Source organism: Ixodes scapularis, unplaced genomic scaffold (genome assembly GCF_016920785.2).
Source record: "Ixodes scapularis isolate PalLabHiFi unplaced genomic scaffold, ASM1692078v2 PGA_scaffold1__304_contigs__length_218370807, whole genome shotgun sequence".
Lineage (NCBI taxonomy): Eukaryota > Metazoa > Arthropoda > Arachnida > Ixodida > Ixodidae > Ixodes > Ixodes scapularis.
In genome coordinates, this window is record NW_024609846.1 from 158,194,547 (window position 1) to 158,218,745 (window position 24,199).

A 24,199-nucleotide genomic window follows, 5' to 3' on the forward strand; every position below is an offset into this window, starting at 1 on the left:
CCCACAGATGGTGCTTTTTTTTTTTTGGTAAAGTTTGCAAAGAGCAAATTTACTCGAGGAAAATGTAAAGAAAGAAAAAGGCTTAGCTTCTCTGGAAATGCAGCGAAGCCACCGGCCTTCAAACAATACGGCGCCGTTTCGCACGGGAAACAAGAGCTGGCGCAAGCGGTCGCGATGCCAACTGCCGCCAACGAACGAGCATAAGTCGCCGAGAGCCGGCGTCTTTAGCAGACAATCGTTCCGACTCAAAAGCGGCGCGCGTTCACTAGGCGGTGACAATCGCAGAAACAAAAACAGGCGCGATAACAACAAGGAACTGCAAAGCAGACGACATCAGTTCCCCGAAAAAAACAGTCAAAATATCCTGACAAAACATTTTTTAATCGATTATCTCTCCATTCACTATGTTTAATTAGTAAAGATGGTAAAATTATGCATTGGAAAGTGATACCAGAAAAGCTCGCGCCGCTATTGAGTCGGAACGATCGTCCGCTAAAGAGGCCGGCTCTCGGCGCCCTATGTTCGTTCGTTGGCGGCTGCACCTCCCGTGCGAAGCGGCGCAGTATTGTTTGAAGACCGGTGGCGTCGCTGCGTTTCCGTAGGAGCTAAGCTTTTTTCTCTCTTTACTTTGTCCTCAGGTAAACTCGCTCTTTGCAAATTTTACAAAAAGAAAATGCACCATCTGGGACAGCGCTGCACAAAATCGTAGCGCGATAGGTTAAGAAACATAATTTTGAGCTCGATTTAAAAAGTCTAGCCACTCCTTGAATCACCCAGTAGGGTTTACAAAGGCCTGCGGGGACACGCACGTGGTTCACCGAAGACATTTTCTGAAACGTCTTGTTCATACACCAGAGGGACACAAAAATATCGAACAAGCAGAACACGTTTGGTTGAATCCTGAATTCACGGGTGCCAAGACCACTATAAAGAAAAAAGAACTGGGACATTAAGAACATTTGCATTCTCGACGTTGAAACCAACTACTGATAGCGACTTTTCTTGGAGTCGTCGCACATACAAAGTACGCCAGAAAACAGAAATATATATTTCTGCACTTTACCGTCTGCGTATGTCCACGGGCTTTGAGACATGGCTCACCCAAAAAAAAAAATGCACCGCCGTAGGAGAAGCCAAAAAAGAAAGCACTGGTCCTTAACAGTCATCGCCACGGTCCCCCCTGAAGAAGAGCCGAGTAGGCATCGAAACGTAGAGTTCCCAATTAAGGCTTGGTTGGACGTCCCCCATTGGTAATTATTCCACCCAACCAGACTGATCTCAGTCAAATGTTGACGTTCAAGTTATCTAAAAGATACGTTAGACCTAACGATTTGATTTTTTTTTAACACAACGTTTAGATGCTTGTCGGATATGTTTGGTCAATTACCTCAGAGAAAGCCTTTGGCCGGACAATACAAACTGTAACACACGGCCTTTTGTTACTTCTGTAGTCCCGGAAGCTCAATTCTGTATAGATATTCATCAGAGTTCAGAGGCTGGGACCTAAACGTTGTGCTCCAGCCGTGCTCTTGCCCAGAGTTTCATCGATAGCTGGCTGGTATCTCAAAAAATCGTTGGGAACTTTTTATAGACCGTCGGAAGTATAGCGTGTGGCATTATGAGCTGGCCCAGCAAACGTTGAGGCCGAGGTGGCACAAAAACATTAACGTTCGTTAAGCTGTTCAAAGATAAATTGGAAAAGATTGTCACATGTCCTATTGTTGCAGTGTGGCAGTCATTTTTACAGCTTAGCATGCCGGAGGCGCCACAGTCAGCATGCCTCTTTTGGCCAGTACTATACTGGTCCAGCCCATATTGCCGCAAATTGTGCCTGCTCAGTTTTACTTTTAAAAGAAGTACTGACCCAACATAGCTTGACCAATACGTAGGAGCCAGTAAGGTAAGGAATATAAATACAGTGACGTCTCGTTTATATGGACGTCATTAATATCAATACTCCGCTGTACAGACACCATTGTCGCAAACGAATTGGATAAATACATAACTACTGCATGGTATCGTTATTACAGACAACTCATATTACGGACAATTTTTGGCAGGAACGAAGTGTCCATATTAACAAGACATGACTGTATAAGCACTTAAGAATATACTCTACAAGAATATAATTTTCCATATACTTCTGCTAGGGGCTCTTTTTGCAATTTAGCTCGAACTGGTAACACTCTATTATTATATAGGGTGTTCAATTAGCTCCGTTATGCATCCCACTGCGTGCCAAGGGGGCTTTGAGAAGACGAAAAATAAAGAACAGTTTGTCCAAGCTCAGGAGAGGGATAGTTGTTCTTTTTCACTGGCTAACAAAACCTGACGGCGGCTGGCAGCAGCTGGTTATCGTTATTATCTTTCAGGGGAGTTCAGAACGAGGTTCTACTGGCACAGAACGAGGTTACTGGCAACAACTTCAATATTCAGGAGCCTAAAGTTTTAATTGTCATAACAGCTCCACGCTTTGCATCCCACATGCTGAGAGACCACTTGTACAAAGCAGAACTTGATCTAAGTCCTCCTCACAGTTTGCCACCTCGTTCAAGCATAAGGTTGTCCTTATCGAGTGTCTCATAGATGCCGGAAATTACTATGGGTCAAAGGTATCCTAGAAATTCCCCTTCTGACTTAGGACATTAAAGGAATTTTCAAGACAGCCCTGTCTGAGACATATGCCCATAAGAAAGGAGAGCCCTCCAAGCCATTGTTTTTCCCAGATAGGCAACACTGCCGCTACTGCGCTTACACAACCATTTATACAGTTTGTTATATGACGAGTAGCGGATTATTGTGAAGTAATCACTTATGGCTGCGACATTCTTAAATGCATAAGAAATAAAAGGATAGATGCCAGAACGCTCATGAGGAATGTTATGCTTCAATCTCAATTTTAGTGGCCACACTACAGCTGCACTCTCTTTCAGCGTAACTTGAAAAAGAGAAAACGCTGCGGCCCCTTCGAGCTAATCAGAGCAACCTCTCCGCAGGATGATCGTGCCCCGACAATATAAATTTTCACACCCCTTACCCAAATGTTTTTATTGGCTTTTGCTGTTTGGCAAGTTATGGTGAAATGCAGTATAATTATGGTGAAATCCAATATAGTACTTTTTTTAATGCCCTGTAAGGTGCAGAGCTCCAAGGGTATAGAATGAGCCGACCTAGTTCCAGTAAAAGTTCACCTCATGTACAAATATGACCAGAAAATGCTCGTGCCACCCAAGGATGAAGCTGTGTGACGACAAATTTCCCAGCAAACAGTCTCCGATTTTCCTCTTGTGGCCCAGATGATAAGCACCTCTTGAGTTTTCTCACCTTACCCCCTGGTTACTGATGGTCTTTGCCTTAAACGTTGGGCCCCTGCGGCTTGCCTCTATGCTTCCGTCGCCCTTGAAGTATTATGTTTCATACTCCGAGAAACCGCCATAATGGAACAATAAAGTAACAGCATATAGTGAATGAACGAAGTCAGACACACTTTATACTTCTAAATTATAGTAATGTGAATCTTACTGCTTGAAGTGTCCAGCAGAGATAAATGACGTCTGGAGCTTGACGACGGAGGGGCTCGATGCATGTTAAACCACAGCTGCGAGATTCTGCCATACCCACAAGGTACGCGAGTCACAGAAACTATCATGTTCGAGCAACGCTGCTTTTAGAGGCACCTTTCCGTTAATTCCCCTCGAGGTACACCCGTCCGACTAGTCAGTTCAGAGGTGCGTTTAATGTACCCAGTCAACTTGCTTAGCCTGTTTGTAGACATACCAAATATTAAATTCACTTTTTTAGAGTGGTGCAAAATTTTTAAAATTTATCTTTTTCTTAAAATATGTTTATACTTTGATGCCAACTTTTTTTTGATGATTTCACAGGTTGGCAAACCCGAGGCTCGTTTTTGATTAGCATCATTTCGCACGATACTTTTGATTTTCTCAGTAAAGTGGTGTGAAACCTTCGATGCGTGAAAGTTGCACAGAAATCATTAAGCGTGAACAAGCAATTATTTGCGTTCGGCCGTTTTACAAGTCACGTTCGACGTTTATACACGTAAGAAAGTAGCCGGGTTACGTACACTGCGTTCGAAAAAAGACGATCGTGTTCTGGCTGATGCGGAAAAAAGCACGAACACATCAAGAAATGTTTGCACACACCTGGAACAAATTTGAAGTGGAACCCCGAACGGCCAAGCGAGTCCCCGGCTTCTTGGCTTCTTGCCTGAGGAGGCCCATTTAAAACGCATCCATAGCGTGATTTGGTAACTCACATGACATTAAAACTCCAAGCTAGGATACAACCGAAAAGGGAAATATACTTAGAAAGAGACTTTCACAGAACAGCAACGCCGGCAACGAGACCAACGAAGTTTAAAACCATGGCTTGGCTTAAGGGCAATGATCTTGTGGAGCTTATTCTGTTTCCTAAAGTAATAATAAACTCAATTTATTTTATTACGATTTTTACCTTGTTTTTGATTTTCCTTTGTTTTAAACGTCCAGTTGTCGCCATCTGACTTGAGGGACGCTGTCTATGTGCAATTCCTGGAAATGTCCTTGAGTGGGATTACTGGATATGATTTCACTGTGGCATCTGGAAAGTATCGTTGCAGCAAATATTGCCGGAAGAGGGTATAACTTGGGGACAGAGCTGCCGCTAGATCGATCACAGCACGCTGCGGCAGCCAAAGTATGGTGCCTGAAGCGAGCCTCCTCCCACACATCAAAACTCAAAAGTGGTCCCCAGGTGGCAACAAATGACGTCACAGAAACCGGAGTGTCACGCTGTTGCACGTCGCGATCCTGGCGGTTGGTGGTATAAATGATGGCGAAAGGTGCAAGCGAACACGAATGTCGCCGTCGTCACGGCGTCCCAACTTCTGGCCGCCGAAGCTTTCGCGGTCTGTCACATTGGAGAGCGACCTGCAGCGGTACAGGCGTCTGTTACATTCATCACCGCTGCTGGAACACGCAAGGATCGCGACCGGCGACAGCATGAAACTTCTATGACGTCATCAGGCGGAAATCGACGCACAAATTTTTTTGGACGCGGTAAACACACCAGTCGGAGACGCGTTCCAGGCACCATATATATGGTGCCTGGAGCGCCTCCTCGACTGGTGTGTTTAGCGTCCTACATGCTACCCATACATCAAAATTGGTCCCGAAGTGGCCACAAATGATGTTGAAGTGTCATGCTTTTGCATGTCGCCATCCTATCGGTTGGACGTAGAAATGATAACGAGAAGCTGCAAGAACCAGAACCGAACGCGAGTGCCGCTGTCGTCACGGCGTCCCAACATCTGGCTGCCAGAGATTCCGTGGACTGCCACACGGCACTGCGACCTGCAGCAAAACAGGCGTCTGCCACATACGCCACAGCTGTTGGGACACCGCCAGGGTCCCGACTGGCGACAGATGACACTTCTATGACGTCATCAGGTGGAAATCGAGGGGGTCCACTTTTTTGGACGCGGCAAATACACCAGTCGGAGAGGTGGTGCACGAAAGCACCTGATGTCAAAAGCCCCGTGTCAAATGAACCGCGGCAAACGCCCCGTCCTTTTTGCCCCGCTTTCAAAAGCCCCAGTTTCAGAAGCCCATGACGCGAAAATCCCGTGTCAGGTGGCCAAGTCCTCAACGTAACAACGAAGCATTCCGCTTGTAACTAAGACACAGTAAGTGTTCACGCGAGCTTGTGTAACGTAATCATGCTGTAGCCGGGACTCAAGTAAGGAGTAACTGGATAAAACTTGCCGCTCTTCGGGCAAAAATATTTACGTCTTGCGACGTCAGAGGTAAAAATAAGCAAAAAAAAAATACTGGCAAAACATTTGAAGTTACAGCTATTGTCAATAAGCATTGAACCGAAGTTTTCGTTAACATTGAAGCACGCGCGGATTCCCAGTTCCGTCGAAGTGGGTAATCATCGGCGGGAAGCAATGGCGATGAGCAGCACAGCGGACAGTGGTCCCGGAGTGATTACGACGGGGTTTAAGGCGGTTACGAATCCAGAAAGCTTCTTCTGTGGTACCAATATGAAGAAGGGAAAACTCCTTCGTGAATCTGGCCGCGTGTACGACGTGAAGGAGGTCCGTTTCGACGGACAAGTGGATGTCACGGAGCGCCGTACTCCGCTAACAAAATTAAGCGTGCCCGCAAAAAATGTAGTTGGCGTTGAGTGGGCTGCGGTAATTATGTACGTTTATTTCTGAATCAGCTTGACAATAACTGGGCGAATATTTTCGCGCCGTTCCGCGATTCCCACTACAATCTTCCTGTAGGCTGATCGAAACATCCAAGGGTAGGCTTAGGTGGGCGACCGCATTCCGCTTCTCGATTGCGGTGAAGTATTTGCTGCATACTTTAGAGTTTGCCGTCGGTGTCGATGCTATTCCATCGGCGCTAGAATAGAAAAAGAAGTTAATTGTATTATTCGTCACCAGCTTAAACAAAGCGTGAACTGGAGGGTAAGAAACGCCAATAATCTGTATGGGCGCACAAGTCGCACCCAGGTCGCGCAGTACTCCGCCTCGTACGGCTTCGAAGGGACGATGTAGTACTTCGTGCCGTGCGCGAACTTCGACTTACTGTTGCAGCCGACCACGCAGCAATTGTTGCGGCTTTCTTGGTGCGGAATAGCCATCTCAGAAATTACAGCGCTAACACACTACAACGCACAACCAACGCAGCGACTAGCAGAGGCTCCCCGATGCAATGGACCCGTTTGCCGCTAGGGGCGCCCTGGTCGGGGCTCGAATTAGATCCGCACGGTTCCTATGCCTCTATGACAGAGGAGCGCATCGCTGGTGATGCAGATTTATCTAATTGGTCGCTTGTATATCATCCTAAGTTTTTTGGCAGTCCAAGTCAACCTTGTTTTGTTGTTTTTCACTTAAAAAACATTTAGTAGACCTTGACATGAAGCATAGAACAATGCTGGTTGAAGCGCGAAGAGGGTGGGACGGGGCTTTTGGGACGTGGGGAATACGGGACGGGGTAATTGAACGCGGAATTTTTAAACTTGGGGCTAATGACGTGGGGCTTTTGCGACAGGGATTCTGCACGCGGGGCCCCAATCGTGCTACACCCAGTCGGAGACGCGTTTCAGCCGCCCCTAGCATTGCCAAAGCTCGGCGATGGCGGCCATTGTGATGTCGGTGCTGATAATACTTTCCTTATTTTCTCTTGCTTGAATTGGTGTGGAACGTTTTAATCGTTTTTGAGACTTTTTTTGGAGACGTCGTCCTGTCTATTTTCTGTCCCTTCTACGTTTTGATGTTTTTTCTCTACCCCAGTCTCAGGTTAATTGAACATGGTTAATATTCACCAGCTCGCCTGCACCCTTACGATTTTTTTCTACGATTGTTTTAATCGTGTTTTTTTAACTGTAAAACAAATGATAAGTTAAATTTATTTCATTTTAAACACTCATATTGAATGAAAATTGTGTATATATTTCATTTGCATCCCTTCAAAAAAAAAAGGTAATGCGACATCAGTTTTGGTTTCGTTTCGGATTCAACTGTGCCCCTTGACGCGCATTTCAACTGGGGTTGTTAGGCGTATGCGCAGTGTAACACCGGACGACTTAGTTACGCTCAATGACCGTTAAGATTTGTCAACGATGGTTAGCTTAATGACAGTTGTGAGCGATAATGTAATTAGTGTAAAAAACTATACTTTGTTTTTTCTGAAACTGTATGTTCATATGTATTATGTTTGTTCAGACTATAGCATGCAGTCAAACATCGGAACAAGACGAAAATTTTTTTATGCAGAAAAAAAAAACTTACGAATAATAATACCGAACATATTTATGTGAATCAAATGTGCGGAGTAGGTTTAGGATTTGCTCCGATATTGTTTAATTTAAAAAAAAAAAATTTATATGCCCCTTCTAATCTTAGCACATAATCAGGAAAAAACAACAGGGGATACGATGGCCTTCAGCACACCATCAAGCGCATCAATTAGCTTGAAAAAAAAAGAGTGACAGGAAGCTATGTACCCTATCGTATCTCGACATTCAAGGGAAAACTCGCCGCGGCCAAAGTCGAGAAGGTTCCTAATTGGCAGTGAACGTATCGATATATGCCCTATTTGATGGCATCCCACTGGGGCTCCATGTGCCGGGCAAAGATAAGCATGCTTACATTTCAGTAGCATGATATAAAGGGGCGCTGTCTTTCATGCCCAGACACTTCTTGCCCTCTACGACCAAAGGCCAGCTCTGTTTTAGACTCTTCGTTATTTACTACGTATAAAGTTCAACGATAGTAAAGATGAAGGTCACTTTTGTTGTAATTGCCCTGGTGGCCATGCTGGCCATTACTGAATCACTGACTTTCAGACGTCGGTCGCTCTCTGAAGAAGATGAGATGGAAGAGGTCATTCGTGAGTTTTTACAATTCCCTATTTTTCGGGTGTTTGTAAGTGGAGAAAAAGACCACGCAACAATAATATTATTTCTCATGGCTTAAACCTTAGGAAAAATATGGAGCCCAATATTTATTGTTTAATGCTAAAATACCCGTATAGGAATCCACAATCTTTTCACGTCAATGTTCCCTCATTGAGAGCCTTTCCTCGCGCTGAAGATGTCTAAGAATGTATACTTTTCTGCGAAGCAGCCAGAGAAAGTGTTGCAAAGGTCGAAGGTGGCGTTTACATTCATTCCTTGTCGCTGTCTCCTGTGGCCTCCATCTGTTGTTCACCCTCTGTCCTTTCTCCCTCGACGGCCCCATTTTCAGCCCATTTTATTTTCCATTGAAACAATTGACGTGACTTAGAAGATTTTTCATTTCATGTATGAAAAATTTGTCTCAAATCCCCCGGAGGTATTACATGAGGGGGAGTTCCAAATGTAAGATCACACTTAAAGTATAACCTAAAAAAACACTTCGTAAAAAAAAGTAAGAAAAAAAGAAAGACGCAAAAAAGATATCAATATTCCCCGATACTTTTTTACAGACTGCCCTAATTAACGCACACCCCGGCAGCTTTGAACAACAACAAAGCGCTCTACACAAATAAAGCCATCTGTATTAGGAAAAAAGTTCGAGTATATTTTATTTTTACTAATTTGTAAATTTAGGCGAATTCACCAGCCTTTTAAATACTGACTGAAGTACCGATGTCTCAACCAGAAAGTTATATTGCACGTTCAGGAACCCCCGATCGATGTGTTTGCAGTACGGTACGCCCAGCGTGCTTCTCTTTCCCGACCAAGAGAGAGCCCAAGAATTATTAAAACAAGATGACATGAAATCGCGCATGAGCCCCACACTATCATCTGGGATTTAACCAATGACCACTGAAAAAAAAAAAATTGCTTTTTTTTTTTACACTGGCGTTTGGTTGTGACCGAGTAACGTGTAATCGCTTACCACGATATAACACACTGGTACGCTGGCGCCATCTATCTATGTCCCGGAATTGCATTTGACTAGAATGAAGGTTTCACAGTATTTGTAAGATGAGAAGTGCATACTATTTATAAGAATTAATTGTTTGTAAAATTGTAAAAAAATTTTAAAAAAAAAATAATTTTTAATTCCACGGTGAAAGTATGATACGCAAAAAAAAGAAGAAAAGAAATATACGCAAATTGCGAGTGTTCCAAGGGCCCTGTGTGTTTTCTAGTCCTAACCGACCACATGAAAGTACGACAGACTCAGTCGCAACACGGGCAAAAAAGAATTACACTTTTTAGGGGAAACGTTAAATCAATCAAATTTATTTCGTCTAAACGAGATATAGTTTATTTAAATTGAATTATTTTATTTAAATAATACTGTAGTTTGAAAAGAGGGTTTCTTTACCACTAAACGTATTTATAAACAAGGCAGATTGCTTTATCAATTCGCTCGATCGCGGATAACAATGTGGACAAAAAAAATACTGTAAATTTAAAGTACAGTTGAATTAACAACTTTTTGTTGTTCTAATTTCGCCGTACTATAAGAAACAGCGTGACTTTTTTATACTTAAAACATTTATTGATTTTCTTTTTTAGTTTGGCTTAATATTGATTAACCGCGTGAGTGTGGCGTCACTGCTTCGAAGAAGCCGTTGCTTGTTGCGTAGCTATTGACAAATATATGGGACTCGATTTCGCTCCGAAAAAAAAAAAACGTTCAAGAATCTGATGTAGAATTAAAACGTTTAAAAAAATAGATTTAGGAAGTTTAGATTCCGCACTTCCCACGACAGAGGATTTTGAGCATCGGCTGTTTCTGAAATAGTTGCGACGACAACTTTCGGTCCTCCAAACGTCTCGAGATATGCCTGCTTCAGACGACGAACGCACTCGGAATGACTGAGATATACCATCTGTATCAGTTTGAATAGTTTGCATAATGATGCAATTTCATCTTATATCTTGGAACTGCGCATGGCAGTTCCAAGAAACCTCAGCCGGTTTATAAAAAGAAAATTGTATTTGACTGTGATAGGGGATACTTTCTTACAAAAATCTTCGCACTTGTGGAGATCTGCAAAAATACATCGAGAGAAGCATCTCCGAAGTAAATGATATCAAAGCAGCGTAAGGCCCTCTTTTTCATTTTGCCGGAGAAATTACTTCTAATCTAACAGATTATTTCAAGACACCAAAGTGTATTTTTCAGGGTCGCAACATGTGTTTGTGTTTGGTACCTGCTTGTAAACATTAAGCGCTGTTCACACTCTTGCAACCGAGTACGACCGAGAGAGACCAGACCGGTTTTTAAGCCTTTTGCGACTTCTTAGGACCGGATGAACTGCAGCGGAGCTGGTCCTAAGAGATCGCAAGAGGCTTAAAAACCGGCCTGGTCTCTCTCGGTCTTACTCGGTCGAAAGAGTGTGAACGGGCCTATACACTGATAAAACATTCTGTTGATTCTACTGTTCAGTAGGACCTGATATAGCAATAGAGAAGGAGAAAAAACATCACGTAAAGGTTATGTCTGCTACGGATCAATCGTTTGATCACGCAAATGTGCAGTGAAGTAGCTTCTGTGCCGTGAAAGCTCCTTGATCGCGTGCGCCGGTCTGCTTCACCATACCTGCAGTTAGAGGTTGATACACTTCACGTGTTAGCAGAGTTTTCACCCTTCTAATATACTGCGGAAGCCTCCACGGGCGGACGCACGTTCGCAAACCCCAAGCGTTGATCAAAGATCAACGCTTGATCAAAGATGCACAGGCACTCTTGGCTTAAAACATTCCACAAAAAGTTGACCACGGGAATAGAAGTTTCATTACTAGTGACTAACTTAATTTCACGAGTCGCGTACTCCCTCAGAAAGGACCACTGGACACGCGAGGCCATCGTGTCGTCTGCAACCAAGGCAAAAGCAATTGCGAAATTTTATTGCGGGTTTCCATTATCGCTTTATGGCATTGAGTTCATTTTTCAAATATTCATGATTAGAGATTAAGAATACACAACGTTTACAAAAAAATTGCTCACTTTTGTACCAGACAAGTTCTAACCTCACGTCGAGCCTCCCTGTATTTGTCTATAGCAATGGCCCTAGCAATTAATTATTTGCAGCACAGCGCCACGTCGTGACGTAATCCCTTACGGGGTTCAATTGGAGATTACTTTTATAATTTTTTTTTGCGTTTGAATTTTGTGGCAATGGGCCCCATTGCCACAAAATTCAAACGCAAAAAAAAAGCTGACAAACGAAGTGGAAGGCAGCGATCAAACTCAATGTTCCGAATTGCTCAAAAGCGAACTTCTTTTTGCTCGTGTTTGCCTTATATAAACATATTTGCTTGATGATTCTTTGATATAGATACAGCACAAATACACAAAGAAATCGTCAATTGATAAACAAAGGGTAAATTAAAAAAATATTTTTCGTGCTTATTTTAGCGTGAATGTATGATATAAATCACCATATTAAAACTAGTCTGATTTAATTCACGATTTTAACCATGATTTGAGCCACGATTAGTATCATCTTGATTTTTATTCTCCCACCCTGGTAACCACCAAACGCAAGTACGTGAATCAGATTTTAGTGTATACCCCTGAATAATGTATCGCCACATTTCAGGAGCCACTTGCCTTGTTCCTCTAAACCTTTCGCCCGAGGAATCGGCCGCGGTAAGTCGGTTTTGGTTTTCTCTTCTTTTTTTTTTAATTTTGACTTCGTAATAAGAACAAAAACAAAAAATTACCTGTTGGAAGAATAAAATAACGGCGAAAATATTTTCCAGATGGAGAAAATTTTGGAAATGCAAGATACCGAAGACATGCCTTCAGCTGTAAGTTCATTTGCAACCTTATCTGTTCGCAGCATAAAGGCTTTTCTTTAAGAGATGGTCCGGGGATATGCGACATTTAGTAAGTTTTTGCGCTGGTCCCGTAAAGAGGGTCTATATAATGTTAGATGTAATATTTATTGTATTAAAAAGCGCCCCTATATTTGTTAAATCAAATATGAGCATCAATACGAAACTTCACGCCAAAGTTCCCAAGTATGCTTGGCTGATCGTGTCATGACGTCGTCGAAGGATTGAGCTTCCCTCAATGCCGTAAATCTTGTCTTTCCTAGAACGAAGGTATATTACTGAGAAAGCAGCTGATTGCACTCTTCGTCTGATGTTACGTCAGAGCTTCCGGTGTTGCCGAAGAAAAGTGTGTGTTTTGCAGTTGCAATCTTAGCAATTGTGTCCTGCTTAAAATTGAATTGCCTGTGCGGCGGATTACAAATTTGGATATTGCGCGCATGATATTCCTAAAAGTAATGAAATATAATTTCATTGTTTTCTGAACGACAAAGTTTTATCGGACAATCCGTTCAATGATGAACTCCATGGAACGAATGTGCGGCGAAAAACTGACGAACTTAGCAGGGTGGCGCGTTCGCTTTGCATGCGACGCAACAGCCACTCTTCTGACGCCAAGGGCCGAACGCCGCCGGGCGAAATTCGCCTCTTTTTTTCGCTCCATGGAGTCCATCCTTCAGATAGCGACATATTTCCGAACAAATCCGAGTGCGATGCCACAAACGTGTTATCGTCATCCCATCCATTCCCAACGTCAATTATGACGAAGCCACTGCGGATTTTATACATGCTAAGGGCGCTGGAAAGGAAATCGTGCGCTAGAAAGCAGGGATAGATAAAGGGCTCATTGTTTTTCTCTGTCGCGGACTGTTTTAACATTTCTGAAGGATGGAAAAGCGTTTCCCGAAATTTCAGATAATTGATAACTGACCGCAACAATAGACCAATCTCAACAGCCAGTTTGACTACGCCACCGCTGCTGCAGTGCATCGAGGGAAGTTTAGTCTTACTGCACGTGCGACAACTCTGCTGGAGCTCTGCGTCAGAGCTGTGTATAGAGAGAGTTTGGCCATTCATTGGGAAGTATAGGACGTGAATGAGGAGACGCCATTGGCCGAAAGCGTGCTGAGCGTGTTACAGGGTGTCTTCATAAATTTGAATGTGGCCAACCAGAAGCCGGAAAGAATGCAATGGCGATGGTCGCGAGAAACACACTTGATAAATGCGTCGGAGTAACTCTCGGTGATTGAAAATAAGGTGCACGGGATGTTTCAATAAGGGTCATCCAAAATCATGGTAGAAAAGTGCGACTAGCGGATGCGCCGAGGGCCGGGAATCTGCCGTCCAAGCGGTCACACTCTTTCCGAAAAAAAAAACTGGGTTGAGCAGCACATTTGTTTTTTACATCTTTCTGGATGATCATAGTCGAAACATCACGTGCACCTTATTTTTAACCATGAAGGGTTACTACATTAGACACCCTTACGCGCCTATTAGAACCATAAACCTATGATTAAAAGTGTTCCTTACTACCACCTTTAGGGGATACTTTTCGGCGTCTGGTTGGCCATGTCAAGCCCTCATTCTGCCTCTGGTGCACGCCCTGGCACTGCCCGCGCCTCCGATTGACCAAACTTTCCTAAACACGGCTCTGCTCTGCGTGTGTGGAGCACGTGACGGCACGAGCCCTCGCAGGGACGTCTTTCTGCATCTTGTGAACTAAAGCTATGACGACGACACGCATGCGCCAAACGCTTAGCAGAATCGGTCTATTAAATAAAGTAACGAATTGCATTGATGTACATGAAGGTAAACCATGAGACTCTCAGTCAATCATGCTCAATATATTTTGTGTTTACCGTCATCGTAAATATAAATTAGCTCACCTGCACTCTAAGTATTTTTTTGTTGTTAATGGATTTAATGTCGTTAGTCTGAAGCGTAACCTATACTAGGGTTCCCTGTTTTCGGATAGATCTTGAAAAAAATCTGAAAAACTATCGCCAGTTATTTTTCCGTCAAATCGGATTTATCTGAAAAACTCCGAATTTCGAGGTCACAGCGACAAAATAAACAGCAAAAAAAGACGGAGTTCTACAACTAATCTTTATAAGAGCACAAGGTCAGTGGTCCTGAAGAGATTTAACTTTAGTTTCCTTTGAGATCTAAAACTACTAACGAAAGAGGTTTGCCTTTTAGCACGTCGAGGTTCCCGGGCCTTATTTATTTTGTTTTTAATCTTTTTTTTTATTTTACGCAGATAAATAAGTGCCGAATTTCAAAGAATTGGGAATCTAACAAAGATAAATACCGATAGACCCCGAATCCCCAGCAAAAAATAAACTCCGAAAAACACCCCCCGAATTTCACGAGAAATGAACTCCAAAAATATGGAATCCTACGTTATACGCGTGATCCTCAAAAAGGGATAGGTACACGACCTTGCGATTCTCCGCTCAACAATGCTTTCTCTGGTTGCCTGTCGCAAAAGTGAGGGGTGTAAGGTACTCTAAGGTCGTGGGGGTCTTTTCGGCTCAGTTTGAAATCAGATGGACTAAGCGAACAAAAACTTTGTATGCCGCGTATTCTGAACATAACTTTTTTTCATTTTCTTTCCAGGACAGCGAAGAGGAGCTCGACAAATTTCTTGCAAGTGGACTGATATTTCATACGTTTTTTAGCGGTATATGTAAAACTTGCGGCCCGTTTAATCACGCTTAAAGATAGAAAACTCAAAAGGTATAGAAGAAAATCATTCTTAAACGTAAAATAACTAGGCGTGTTATTAATTGGCCAACGATCTACACGCAACCATGTTAGAGTATAATAAGTATCGATCAAATAAATCTAAATTTCTTCGAAAAAAAAAAAAGAAACAGGCCTGACAAGGAACGTGGAGGAGAAAAAGGCACCCATTTTAATCTTCATATTTTACCTCATTTCTATGCCGAGTGGAAGTTCGTCTGGTTATTCTACAGTGCAGCTGGAGGCGTCGAAACGCCAAGATTTGATTGCCTCTGATTGAAGGATACTGGCTAGACTTCTAAGCAAGGTGCCTAGAAGTCTACCCACTATCCATCAATCAGAGTCATTCAGATCTCGGTGTTCTGATGTCTCCACAACCCCTGCAATACAAGCAGACGAACTTGCGCTCTTAAGAAACGCAGTTCGTGGCGTGTACCAAACATCTTATTATCGCTTAGTAGCTAATACAATTGCGTCATCAGCCGATAAGAACACAAACAGAAGAATCACAAAGAGCGTGATCATATCTTAAGTAGTAAGTAACTATATATGTCGTGTGGTAACACCTCGTGTTGGTCCGATTGCGAAAAAAATAATAATACGAGGTTTAGCAAGTCAAAGTAAACTTGTTCCAGAAATGCATGATCTAGGCCAGCTTAATTGCGCCATGTGAAAAGTTCACTCATTGGCGATTTACGGCGCGGTTTTCCGACCCCAATTTTACGGCTTCGTGCGTTGATCACCAGGTGCAGACTTTATGTCGATCTGGCGCTTGCTTCATAGCTCTGAAGTCAAGTCATTAGGTGCTGTCGGTTTGGACATCGCTGACGCCACCAATAGTGGTAAATAACATGAAACTTCGAGTATTATTATAATACCAATAGTCTTAGTTGCTGTATTTCTTAAGTCACTATACATTTACAGGAAATGTCAAAGACATTTCAAGAGAACTAACTATGACAAGCTGAGTCAAGCAGATAACAAAAGTAATCTTGCTTACGCTCTTCCCAGTTTCGGGTTTATCCGGAACGAAAGAAAAAAATGCAAACGTATACTCCCATTTCGGCGACATCTCGCCCTTTATATATGTCTTGCTGCACACCATAAAAACTTTAAGATCTAGTTCAAGCTCCAGTATTCAAAACACCGGGGCTTGAGCTTGAGTTTGCGCCGGCGTGCTCATTGGTCTTGAAGCCACGTCAAGGACGGCGCAAGGTTGTTTTACACTTCACGAGTCAGACACCTGTCGTAGTGCTTTGACTTCCTACTCGTCCCTCAATCAACTTCACGAAACATTGGCTGCAAGTTTACAATAGACTGTACGGGACTATGGGGAAAGTGTCCCACTTTTATTCAGCAAACTATGTAACAAGAACGAACTTACTGACTGCGATGGGTTCGCTGCGATACTCATGGGTAGGTATACCGTACAAAACGTTGAAACCGAAGACCATCTCACGCCAATCTCTGCAAACGTCATGGCGTCAATTTCAGTAGAAAACCGCGTTATTTCTGTAACTATTCTCCGAGTTTCTCAGCTGGTCATTGACTGATGGGGTCTAGATGCTGGCAAGTTTGCGAAAGCTGTTTTCGCCGACAGACGTAAACAATTTTGTTTTTATGACCAAGGACATTTTCAAAATCACATCTCGTATTAAAATTGCTTTAGTCGCTTTGTAGGCGCTTATTATAGCGAAAGAAAACATGACAGGTGTATCTTCCACGCCAGCGATGTACAATTCTTCAGTGCTCACCTAGTGTGACTGTATAGATTTAGCATTACAGCAGGCAAAGTCATAGGTTCCATGAGTTGACTAAATCAAGCAAAGGTAAAGAGAGCCCTTTATATTTAACATTTGAGCCCATACCTACTAAAGCAATAAAGAGCATCTCTAGAGATATAATCACAGAGTTTCACCAGAGGCTGCTAGTTTCTTTACATGCTCTTCTGGGAAGGAGCGTGTGGGAATTCTCGAGAGACTTAAGACATCGCGCCTAATTGTTTCTCAAGGGTGATTAGAATGTCAATTACAATAAAATACATGGCTGCTTTTATTTGTGTAAAATTGTCTGTGTGAGCCTTGACCTTGTCCCTACAGGAGCAAGTGACGCCCAATAAGGCCGTGGCGGATTCCCTCAAGCCGAAAATTGTCGCCTTCGTTGTAAGTGCATTTTTCAGTGTTTCATCAACATATTGTCGACTGTTGTCGCTTATTCAAAAGTAAAGATTTTTACCCTGAATGTTAAAAAAATCGTTGAGCAACGTATTGAAGAAAAAAAAAGGTTTAGTTCCCTATGCACTTCAACTAATTCCAACACAACAGAGGCTTCGCGCGCATTTTCCAGCTTAGCTGCATTCTCTTTCCCATAAATATGAATACTGCGTCGTTTTCGTTTCGTTAGAGTGGTTGCAATAACTGAGCTTCGCTTTTGTAAAATGGAATTCGTTGATTTTTATTCATGTTTATCTTCAGCATTTGGGTTACGAAATTGATTGCAGGGATTACACAAGCTTGCGAGCAACAGGATTTTTTTTTTCGTAAGATGTTCAGAAAACTGATATTTGAGTATTCACAGAAACTTCTCGCGAGCCCTTCACTCCATTAAAAATTAGATTGTACGTACACTGACCAGATTACAGTATGCTGACACATTTATTAAGCACATGGACGATATTTGACAGACTTGGAGCGGGGAATGTAAGCACTGAGTACAGGAAGGCAATATTTTTGAATCTTGCATGATACTCTGCTAGGCACTATAGATGTTTCTCTTTGTTATTCCCTTAACAAGTTGTGTCCCAGAATATATCTCTCGTGCTTACTGATACACCCTTCGTTCTCTTTAAGCCTCGTTTTCTGTTTCACCCTTTACGTAAATCTTGCGAATCCTTCCTTGTAGATGTTAGAACAATACAGCAAGAAAGCAAGCTCTCAACTTTCTGCCATACGCTGTTCTTGTCTCCTTTCTCAATGGTAGACCCCAGAAACTATAGACTGAATTAACACGCATAGATGAGTGTTACTTTATGTGGGGTATTCTTTTTTTTCTTAAGTTTAAAGGGCAACTTTGGCCAAAACTCAAAATGAAATAAATTACTGGTATCGCTGTAGTGACACAAAATACGACTCCGGCCAAAATATTACGTCCTTAGCACGCCGCATTCTCAACTAATGCCGATAACAAAAATGCGACCCGCCGCGAGCCGCCGCTCCTTAGCGGGCGGCTAGCGGGTTGCCGATCGCTAAAGCAACATTGGGCCGTGATGTCCGTATCGTTCTCTTTTTTTCCTCCGGTGCGGGCGTTGCGCGGAGTGCGCTTCTTTGAGCCGCTACAACCGCTACTTCGGCTTGTGATTGGCGTGTTTAGCCGTTGCTTTTATCTCTAGCCCGTGTAGCTTCGGTATAGCCTTTTGTTTATTTGCTTGTGAGGACTTTTAAGACTCGTTTTAGCGAGCAACTCGGTGCGCCCAAGACTGCCCAGCTGTTCCTCGAAAGATACCGAGTGCAGCTTGTAGCGCTGTGGGCTGCTCAAACAACCCTCTGCGCAACATGCAGGTGCTTTTTCACAAGTGTCCGAAGGTGTGGGTGAACGCTGTTGGACGAGTGGACTTTGGACTTCGGCTTTTACGCACCCGAAGAAAAAAGAACGAAAAGCAGTCGTATTCAGCCCAGCACACGTGTGTTCGGGCGCCGCGGCCCGCGCCGGGGCCTAAAACCTTCGTGTCTGGGACTGACCCGCAGCGCGAAAGCGAGAGGGCCCCCAGTACTGTACGTCACTGGCAGCGCGGCGTAAAGCAACACCACTCCATCCACGCAGCCCAGATGACAATTTAAGCCTAGCGACGAGTACGGAAGACCACACACACGGCGACAGCCGCCGAGTACGGCACCGAACGAGTTCACTCGTTTTTCAGTCGCTAGCTTTTGGGTATACAAGCGACGAGTACGGCATAGCGCACGCACGGCGGTGGCCGCCGAGTACGGCACCGTACGAGTTCACGGGTTTTCCAGTCGCTAGCTTTTGCTTATACGCACTAACTTTTGCCACATATGGTCGATAACTACCACGTATACAGAATTAAAACAAAATCAGCTTACCTCCTATCTTTAGACGGCTAGCGCAACAGAGCTAGGTGGCGCTCGGCCTGCGTACTCGTTGAACGAGAACGATCGTGACGTCACGTTCACATAGCGGCTGATTTCCAGTGTTGCCGGGGCCTCGAGCGGCTGGTTTCGCTTTTGTTGGCCGCGCCCCAAACAAAACTTTGAGGCGTCCATATCGTTAAAACTACGCACAATAACGAGAAAAACATTACACCTTGCAATTCAGGGACGCTGACTGCACTAAAACAGTCATAATCCCAAAATCGAAAGTATGGACCGGAGTTGCCCTTTAACAGATTAAAGAAAGCCATGAAAGACACACTTATGCGGCTTGGGCAGGTAAGTTATACGGCCAAGGGGAGATAGTATAGGGGGCTAATCGTAACAATCAGTCGGCTAATTAAATAAAATTTGTTGCTTAACTTTTCAATTACTGGAAATAGACAGACCGTTCCCAGTAGAAATTTGCTGAGCGTCATCTAATACCGCTGAATCAATAACTTTTAGAAATACTTTGAGCGTGTGCGAAACGTAGTAGTGCGTTAAAGGTATATTGCTCGTGCAAGAGGCTGTGACTATGAGAGGAGACAGAAAAATCGCGCGGGCGCGTTATCGCACCGGTAAGCTTGCTTTTGCTGCACGAGCTGTACCTTAGCGCACTACTGCGCTTCTCACGTGTTCAACGTCCTTCCAAAACTACTGATTTAGTGTGGCTTTTTGACGCTCAACAAGTTTCTAATTGGAACATGTGTTCATTAATTAAAAAGTTAATTACCACATTTTACCTAATTCGCCAACTGATTGTTGCGATTAGCCCCCTATATTTTGTCCCCATGGCCGTATAACTCATTTGCATAAACCGCATAAGTGTAGCGTTCACGGCTTTTTTTAAACAAAGTTAAGCTTAAAAAAAATACCCTGTATATGAAGGAAGCTTTAAAATGAAACTGACTATGGCGTATTTTTTTCTCCTTCTGCAGATGTGCGTTACAAGTGAATTCCTCAAGGCTCTCGGGAATTAGAGAGAAAAGCTTCTCCGGATCAGGATCTAACCTTGTGAAAATTAAAGAAAAAAAAAAAAGCATATAAATATTTTTTTATCTCACAATTTCATCGAACTGCGTATATCTAGAGTGGTGTCTTATTAATCAACCAACGGCTTTTTTTATACCACGAAGAGCAGTAATGTACATATAGTACGCGTGTGACGGATACCCATGTGATCATTATGAAAACAATTTTCAAACTGTAACAATAGTAACTATATGCAAACTATCTAAGATTTATTCAGTAAAACTATAAGAGTTGCAAATGTGTATTTATATTTAGTCTCAGACGTCTACAAATATCAAGAAACAATATTTGATAGACTAAAAACAAAATGATTTGTGTCATTCACTGATATTTGGCTATAAATACGATTTTGCATTTGTTGGTTTAGGCGAAATATTGATAGTCACCCATTTTTTTTTTCAAATGTTTTACTGTGCACAATATACTGATTCCTGTATTTTTCTACAAGAAATATTATAAAAAAACATTTTAATAATTTTGAATTTTATTTGTGCAGCCCCAATCAGTTGTAGTAGTCGTAATACTCGCCCGCCACGCCAGCAAAACAGAAAAAGAGGGAAGGTTGCTGCGTCAATGGCTACGAGACCTGGACATCCTGCAACATCACTGTCTGCTGCTCTACTTGCAACGCTGAAGAATTTTAATTCGGTGGAACTGAAGAAGTTTATAACAATCATGGTTAATTAGGGCACAGTGGTTCAAGCAGTCTGGGAAAAAGTGACCGGAACAGGGCTGTCGGTGACTTCGATTGGAGCACAGCATCCGTTCAGAGTGGTCAACTCTATTGCCACACTGAATAATTACAGTGGCGAAGTGGGCGAGTTGGTTCATAAACTATAACATTAAAGGCGCTAAGAGAGACACGGACCAAAAAGGAGGCAAACAGGACCAGCACTTACTTTCAACTGTACATTTATTTAAAGAACTGTTAAAGCTAACAACCTCCGGTAAAAAGAAATACACTGAATCACACAGTGACGTCACTCATCACCACGTGTCAATGAAATCACTACATTTGTGATGTAGAAAAATTGACGACTGGCTGACGGAGCCTTTAGTGCCCTCTTTCTTTATAGCATGGGCCTTCAAGCATTTCCCTCGCAGCTTTTTTACGTACCCTACCCACGATCATGGTATTTTGAAAGTTGGGCTGGCACAGACAATTTCTGCAATGAAGAGGCAGGTGTCCTCTAGTAGTTGACAGGACGCACCGTCCTGTCTGGCTAACGTAGTACACCTTGTCGCATGTCAGCGGCATTCTGTACACCCCACCTACGTTACATTCGACACATTTGTTGGCATGATTGAATGATTACAACATGCATCCTGGGCTGTAAAACTTAGAAAGCAGCCAGTGACACAACATGATTCTAGTTTTGCCTGCAATCACTTCTAGCCATTGCCGATGGGGTCTGCATACTTACAGTGCAAATAAAACGCCTTTAGTGTTCTCAGGACATCAGGTGGGGATTAACCTTGGAATCAGTCTACCGCGTTTACAATGTGGCACGAAACGCATGAAAGCACTCGTGCATTACAAATTACGTAGATACCAGACACGTGGACATATAGACATTGTATGGAAATAAATGTTGGCTGGTTGATGACATGTGGAGGAGAATAACACCACGAAGAAATGCAGCAGGGTTATTCCATGCCAAAGGAGACGCGGCAATTTTGCTCATGTCTGGGATAGGTATGAAAAACTTAATTTTAATAAAGAAGCCTCTAAACTTAAAAAAAAATACAACTTTTTTTTGTGTATGAAAACGTATTATCTTTTGTTGATATTGCGATCTCATTTTCTGGAATTTGCATAAAACCCGCATAGTTAAGAAAAACATCGTGAAAAACAGTTGGGTAACACAAATTTAGGGGGCCGTCTAATTACGAACTAGCATGCCCTATCTTACAATAAAATACAAACATTGAAACACCCCAAAAATTAAAAAAAAAACTTTTTTGAATTTTTGAATTTTTTTTTTAGTCAACTTGGAGTTGGGTGTTAGCTACAATACTTTCTTCGTTTGTACTCGTAGATATAATAATTTAATTTCACGTGTTAAACTTTGAAAGCCTCATTTTGTTGCGTTTTAATTTAGTGACAAATTTCATAGTCTTTTTTTCAGAAACGGCCTTAGTCTTTTTTTCAGAAACGGCCAGAAAAAGCAATGTTGCCATCAGTGCCCTATGGCAACATTGCTTCCAAATTCCAAAAGTCCAATCAACCTCATATTTTTGACATATGTAAAAACTAGAAAAGTAGGTTTTGTTTTTGCTGAAAACTATTTTCTTAAAGATGAGCCTTTCCGACACGCTTACAGGCGCCCAACTCGTATGCGACGCACACCGACGTTCGCCAACGAGGCGTCAATGGAGACGCCACCGCAAGGTGTTCAACGCTCTCCTAAAAGAATTATTTATTCAGTTGAAGGGAACGTTACCCTGACCTCCACGCATCCGTATCCTATTTGCCTTACGTAATGATACTGACGTCTTACGTATTTTTAAATGTTTTTCCGTCATTAAGCTGCTTTTGGTAGCCCTACATGTTTTTTCAAAATACATTTAAGTTCAATAGAGAAGCGACATCACCGTTATCATGACGCATCGGTGAAGAGCTCTCCGGTCTGACTTGTTTTTATATCGGGGTATACAACAGACAAGGCTGACGCGAGGTATGCATTCTCAAACTCGAGAAGCAAGCGATGCACGCCTGCGCTCTTCGGCAGTTAGCTGGGCACAAGTAGAGTAAGCTTGAGACGCCATAGAAGAGGATACATATGCATGGAAGTCGGGTTAACCTCCACTTCAACTGAATAAAACGTGTCTTCAGGTGAGCGTTGAAGACATTCGGCGGCCTCTCACACCATTGGCGTTTCGCTGGCTCACGCCGGCCTGCGTCGCCTACGTGGCGGGCGCCTTGAGGCATGGTCGGAAAGGCTCATCTTTAAAACATAATTTCTCAGCAACAACAGAAAGTACTTTTCTAATTTTATTGATATCTTCAAGAGATCCTGTGGTGGATTAAACTTTTCGTTATTTCGAAGGTTGAAGGCACCGATGCCCACATTGCTTTTTTGGCCTTCAATAAGGCCGTTTCTCGATAAACTGGAGAATTTGTTATTAAATTAAAACGCAACAACACGAGACTGTACAAATATAGCACGTGGATTGTAATTACTGGTTTTATGAGAACAAAGAAAAACGTATCGTAGCTAACACCCAACTCCAAATTGACTAAAATAAATAAAGAAATTCATGAAGTCTCTTCTTTTTGGAGCTCTTATTTGGACTCAAAATGGTGTATTTTAATGCTTGTAATTACTGTAAGCGTCCACCTAAATTTTTAGGCCTTCACCTGAATTTTTTTGGTACCGAAACTTTTTTTCAAACTTTTTTTTAATTACGCTAGTTTTATGTAAATTCCAGAAATTTACTGCGTGATATCAGCAAAAATACAATTTATAATTTTAAACAAAAAAATACTTTTCTTTAATTTCCTACATTTCTTTATCCAACTTCACGTTTTCGTACATATTCCAGACATAAAAAAAAAATGGCCGAACCTCCTTCGGCATGGAATGTCCCAGGAGAAGGACATCTTATTGGTTTCGGACCGAGAAGTATCTGCGAAGAAGAAATCGGTCCGAGCAGTTCGACGAAAACACTGGCTCCTAGCGTTCGTGTCGTGCTAGAAAACCGCTCGCACCTTGCAAGCAAGTAAAACATTTCACGCCATTCTGCTTCGAAGCGGCACCCGGGTCCACATGTCGGCGGATCGCGAATGCTGCCCCCACGGGAGGTCCCCTCGGAGGAGATGCCGGCGTGTCGAATGCGAACGGCGAATCGTTCGAAATCTCGTGGTCAAAAGCTTAAAACATTCCTTGGTCATACCGTGACTATGACGAGCCTGATGAATCGTAGTCCATTATTTCCCACGGACGATCGCGACGTACTTTTGACGGCTTCGTACGCTAGGCA

General features: G+C 42.8%; 1 protein-coding gene across 1 annotated transcript; it reads left to right on the forward strand.

The window, feature by feature from the left end:
- Positions 1 to 8,219: 8,219 nt before the first annotated feature.
- On the forward strand, positions 8,220 to 20,209 carry LOC8027382. Its single transcript, XM_002407963.5, has 6 exons — positions 8,220 to 8,402; positions 12,056 to 12,105; positions 12,219 to 12,266; positions 14,910 to 14,939; positions 17,135 to 17,197; positions 20,122 to 20,209. The coding sequence occupies exons 1-6, from the start codon at positions 8,291 to 8,293 to the stop codon at positions 20,161 to 20,163; spliced, it is 345 nt and encodes a 114-aa protein (XP_002408007.3). The 5' UTR covers positions 8,220 to 8,290; the 3' UTR covers positions 20,164 to 20,209.
- The last annotated feature ends 3,990 nt before the right edge of the window (positions 20,210 to 24,199 follow it).

Excerpts from the sequence above, each read along its gene's own strand:
- LOC8027382 (XM_002407963.5), top strand. The coding sequence starts at position 8,291 with ATGAAGGTCACTTTTGTTGTAATTGCCCTGGTGGCCATGCTGGCCATT. Across the intron at positions 12,106-12,218 it reads CGCCCGAGGAATCGGCCGCG|ATGGAGAAAATTTTGGAAAT; the intron begins GTAAGTCGGTTT and ends AATATTTTCCAG. Across the intron at positions 17,198-20,121 it reads CGAAAATTGTCGCCTTCGTT|ATGTGCGTTACAAGTGAATT; the intron begins GTAAGTGCATTT and ends CTCCTTCTGCAG.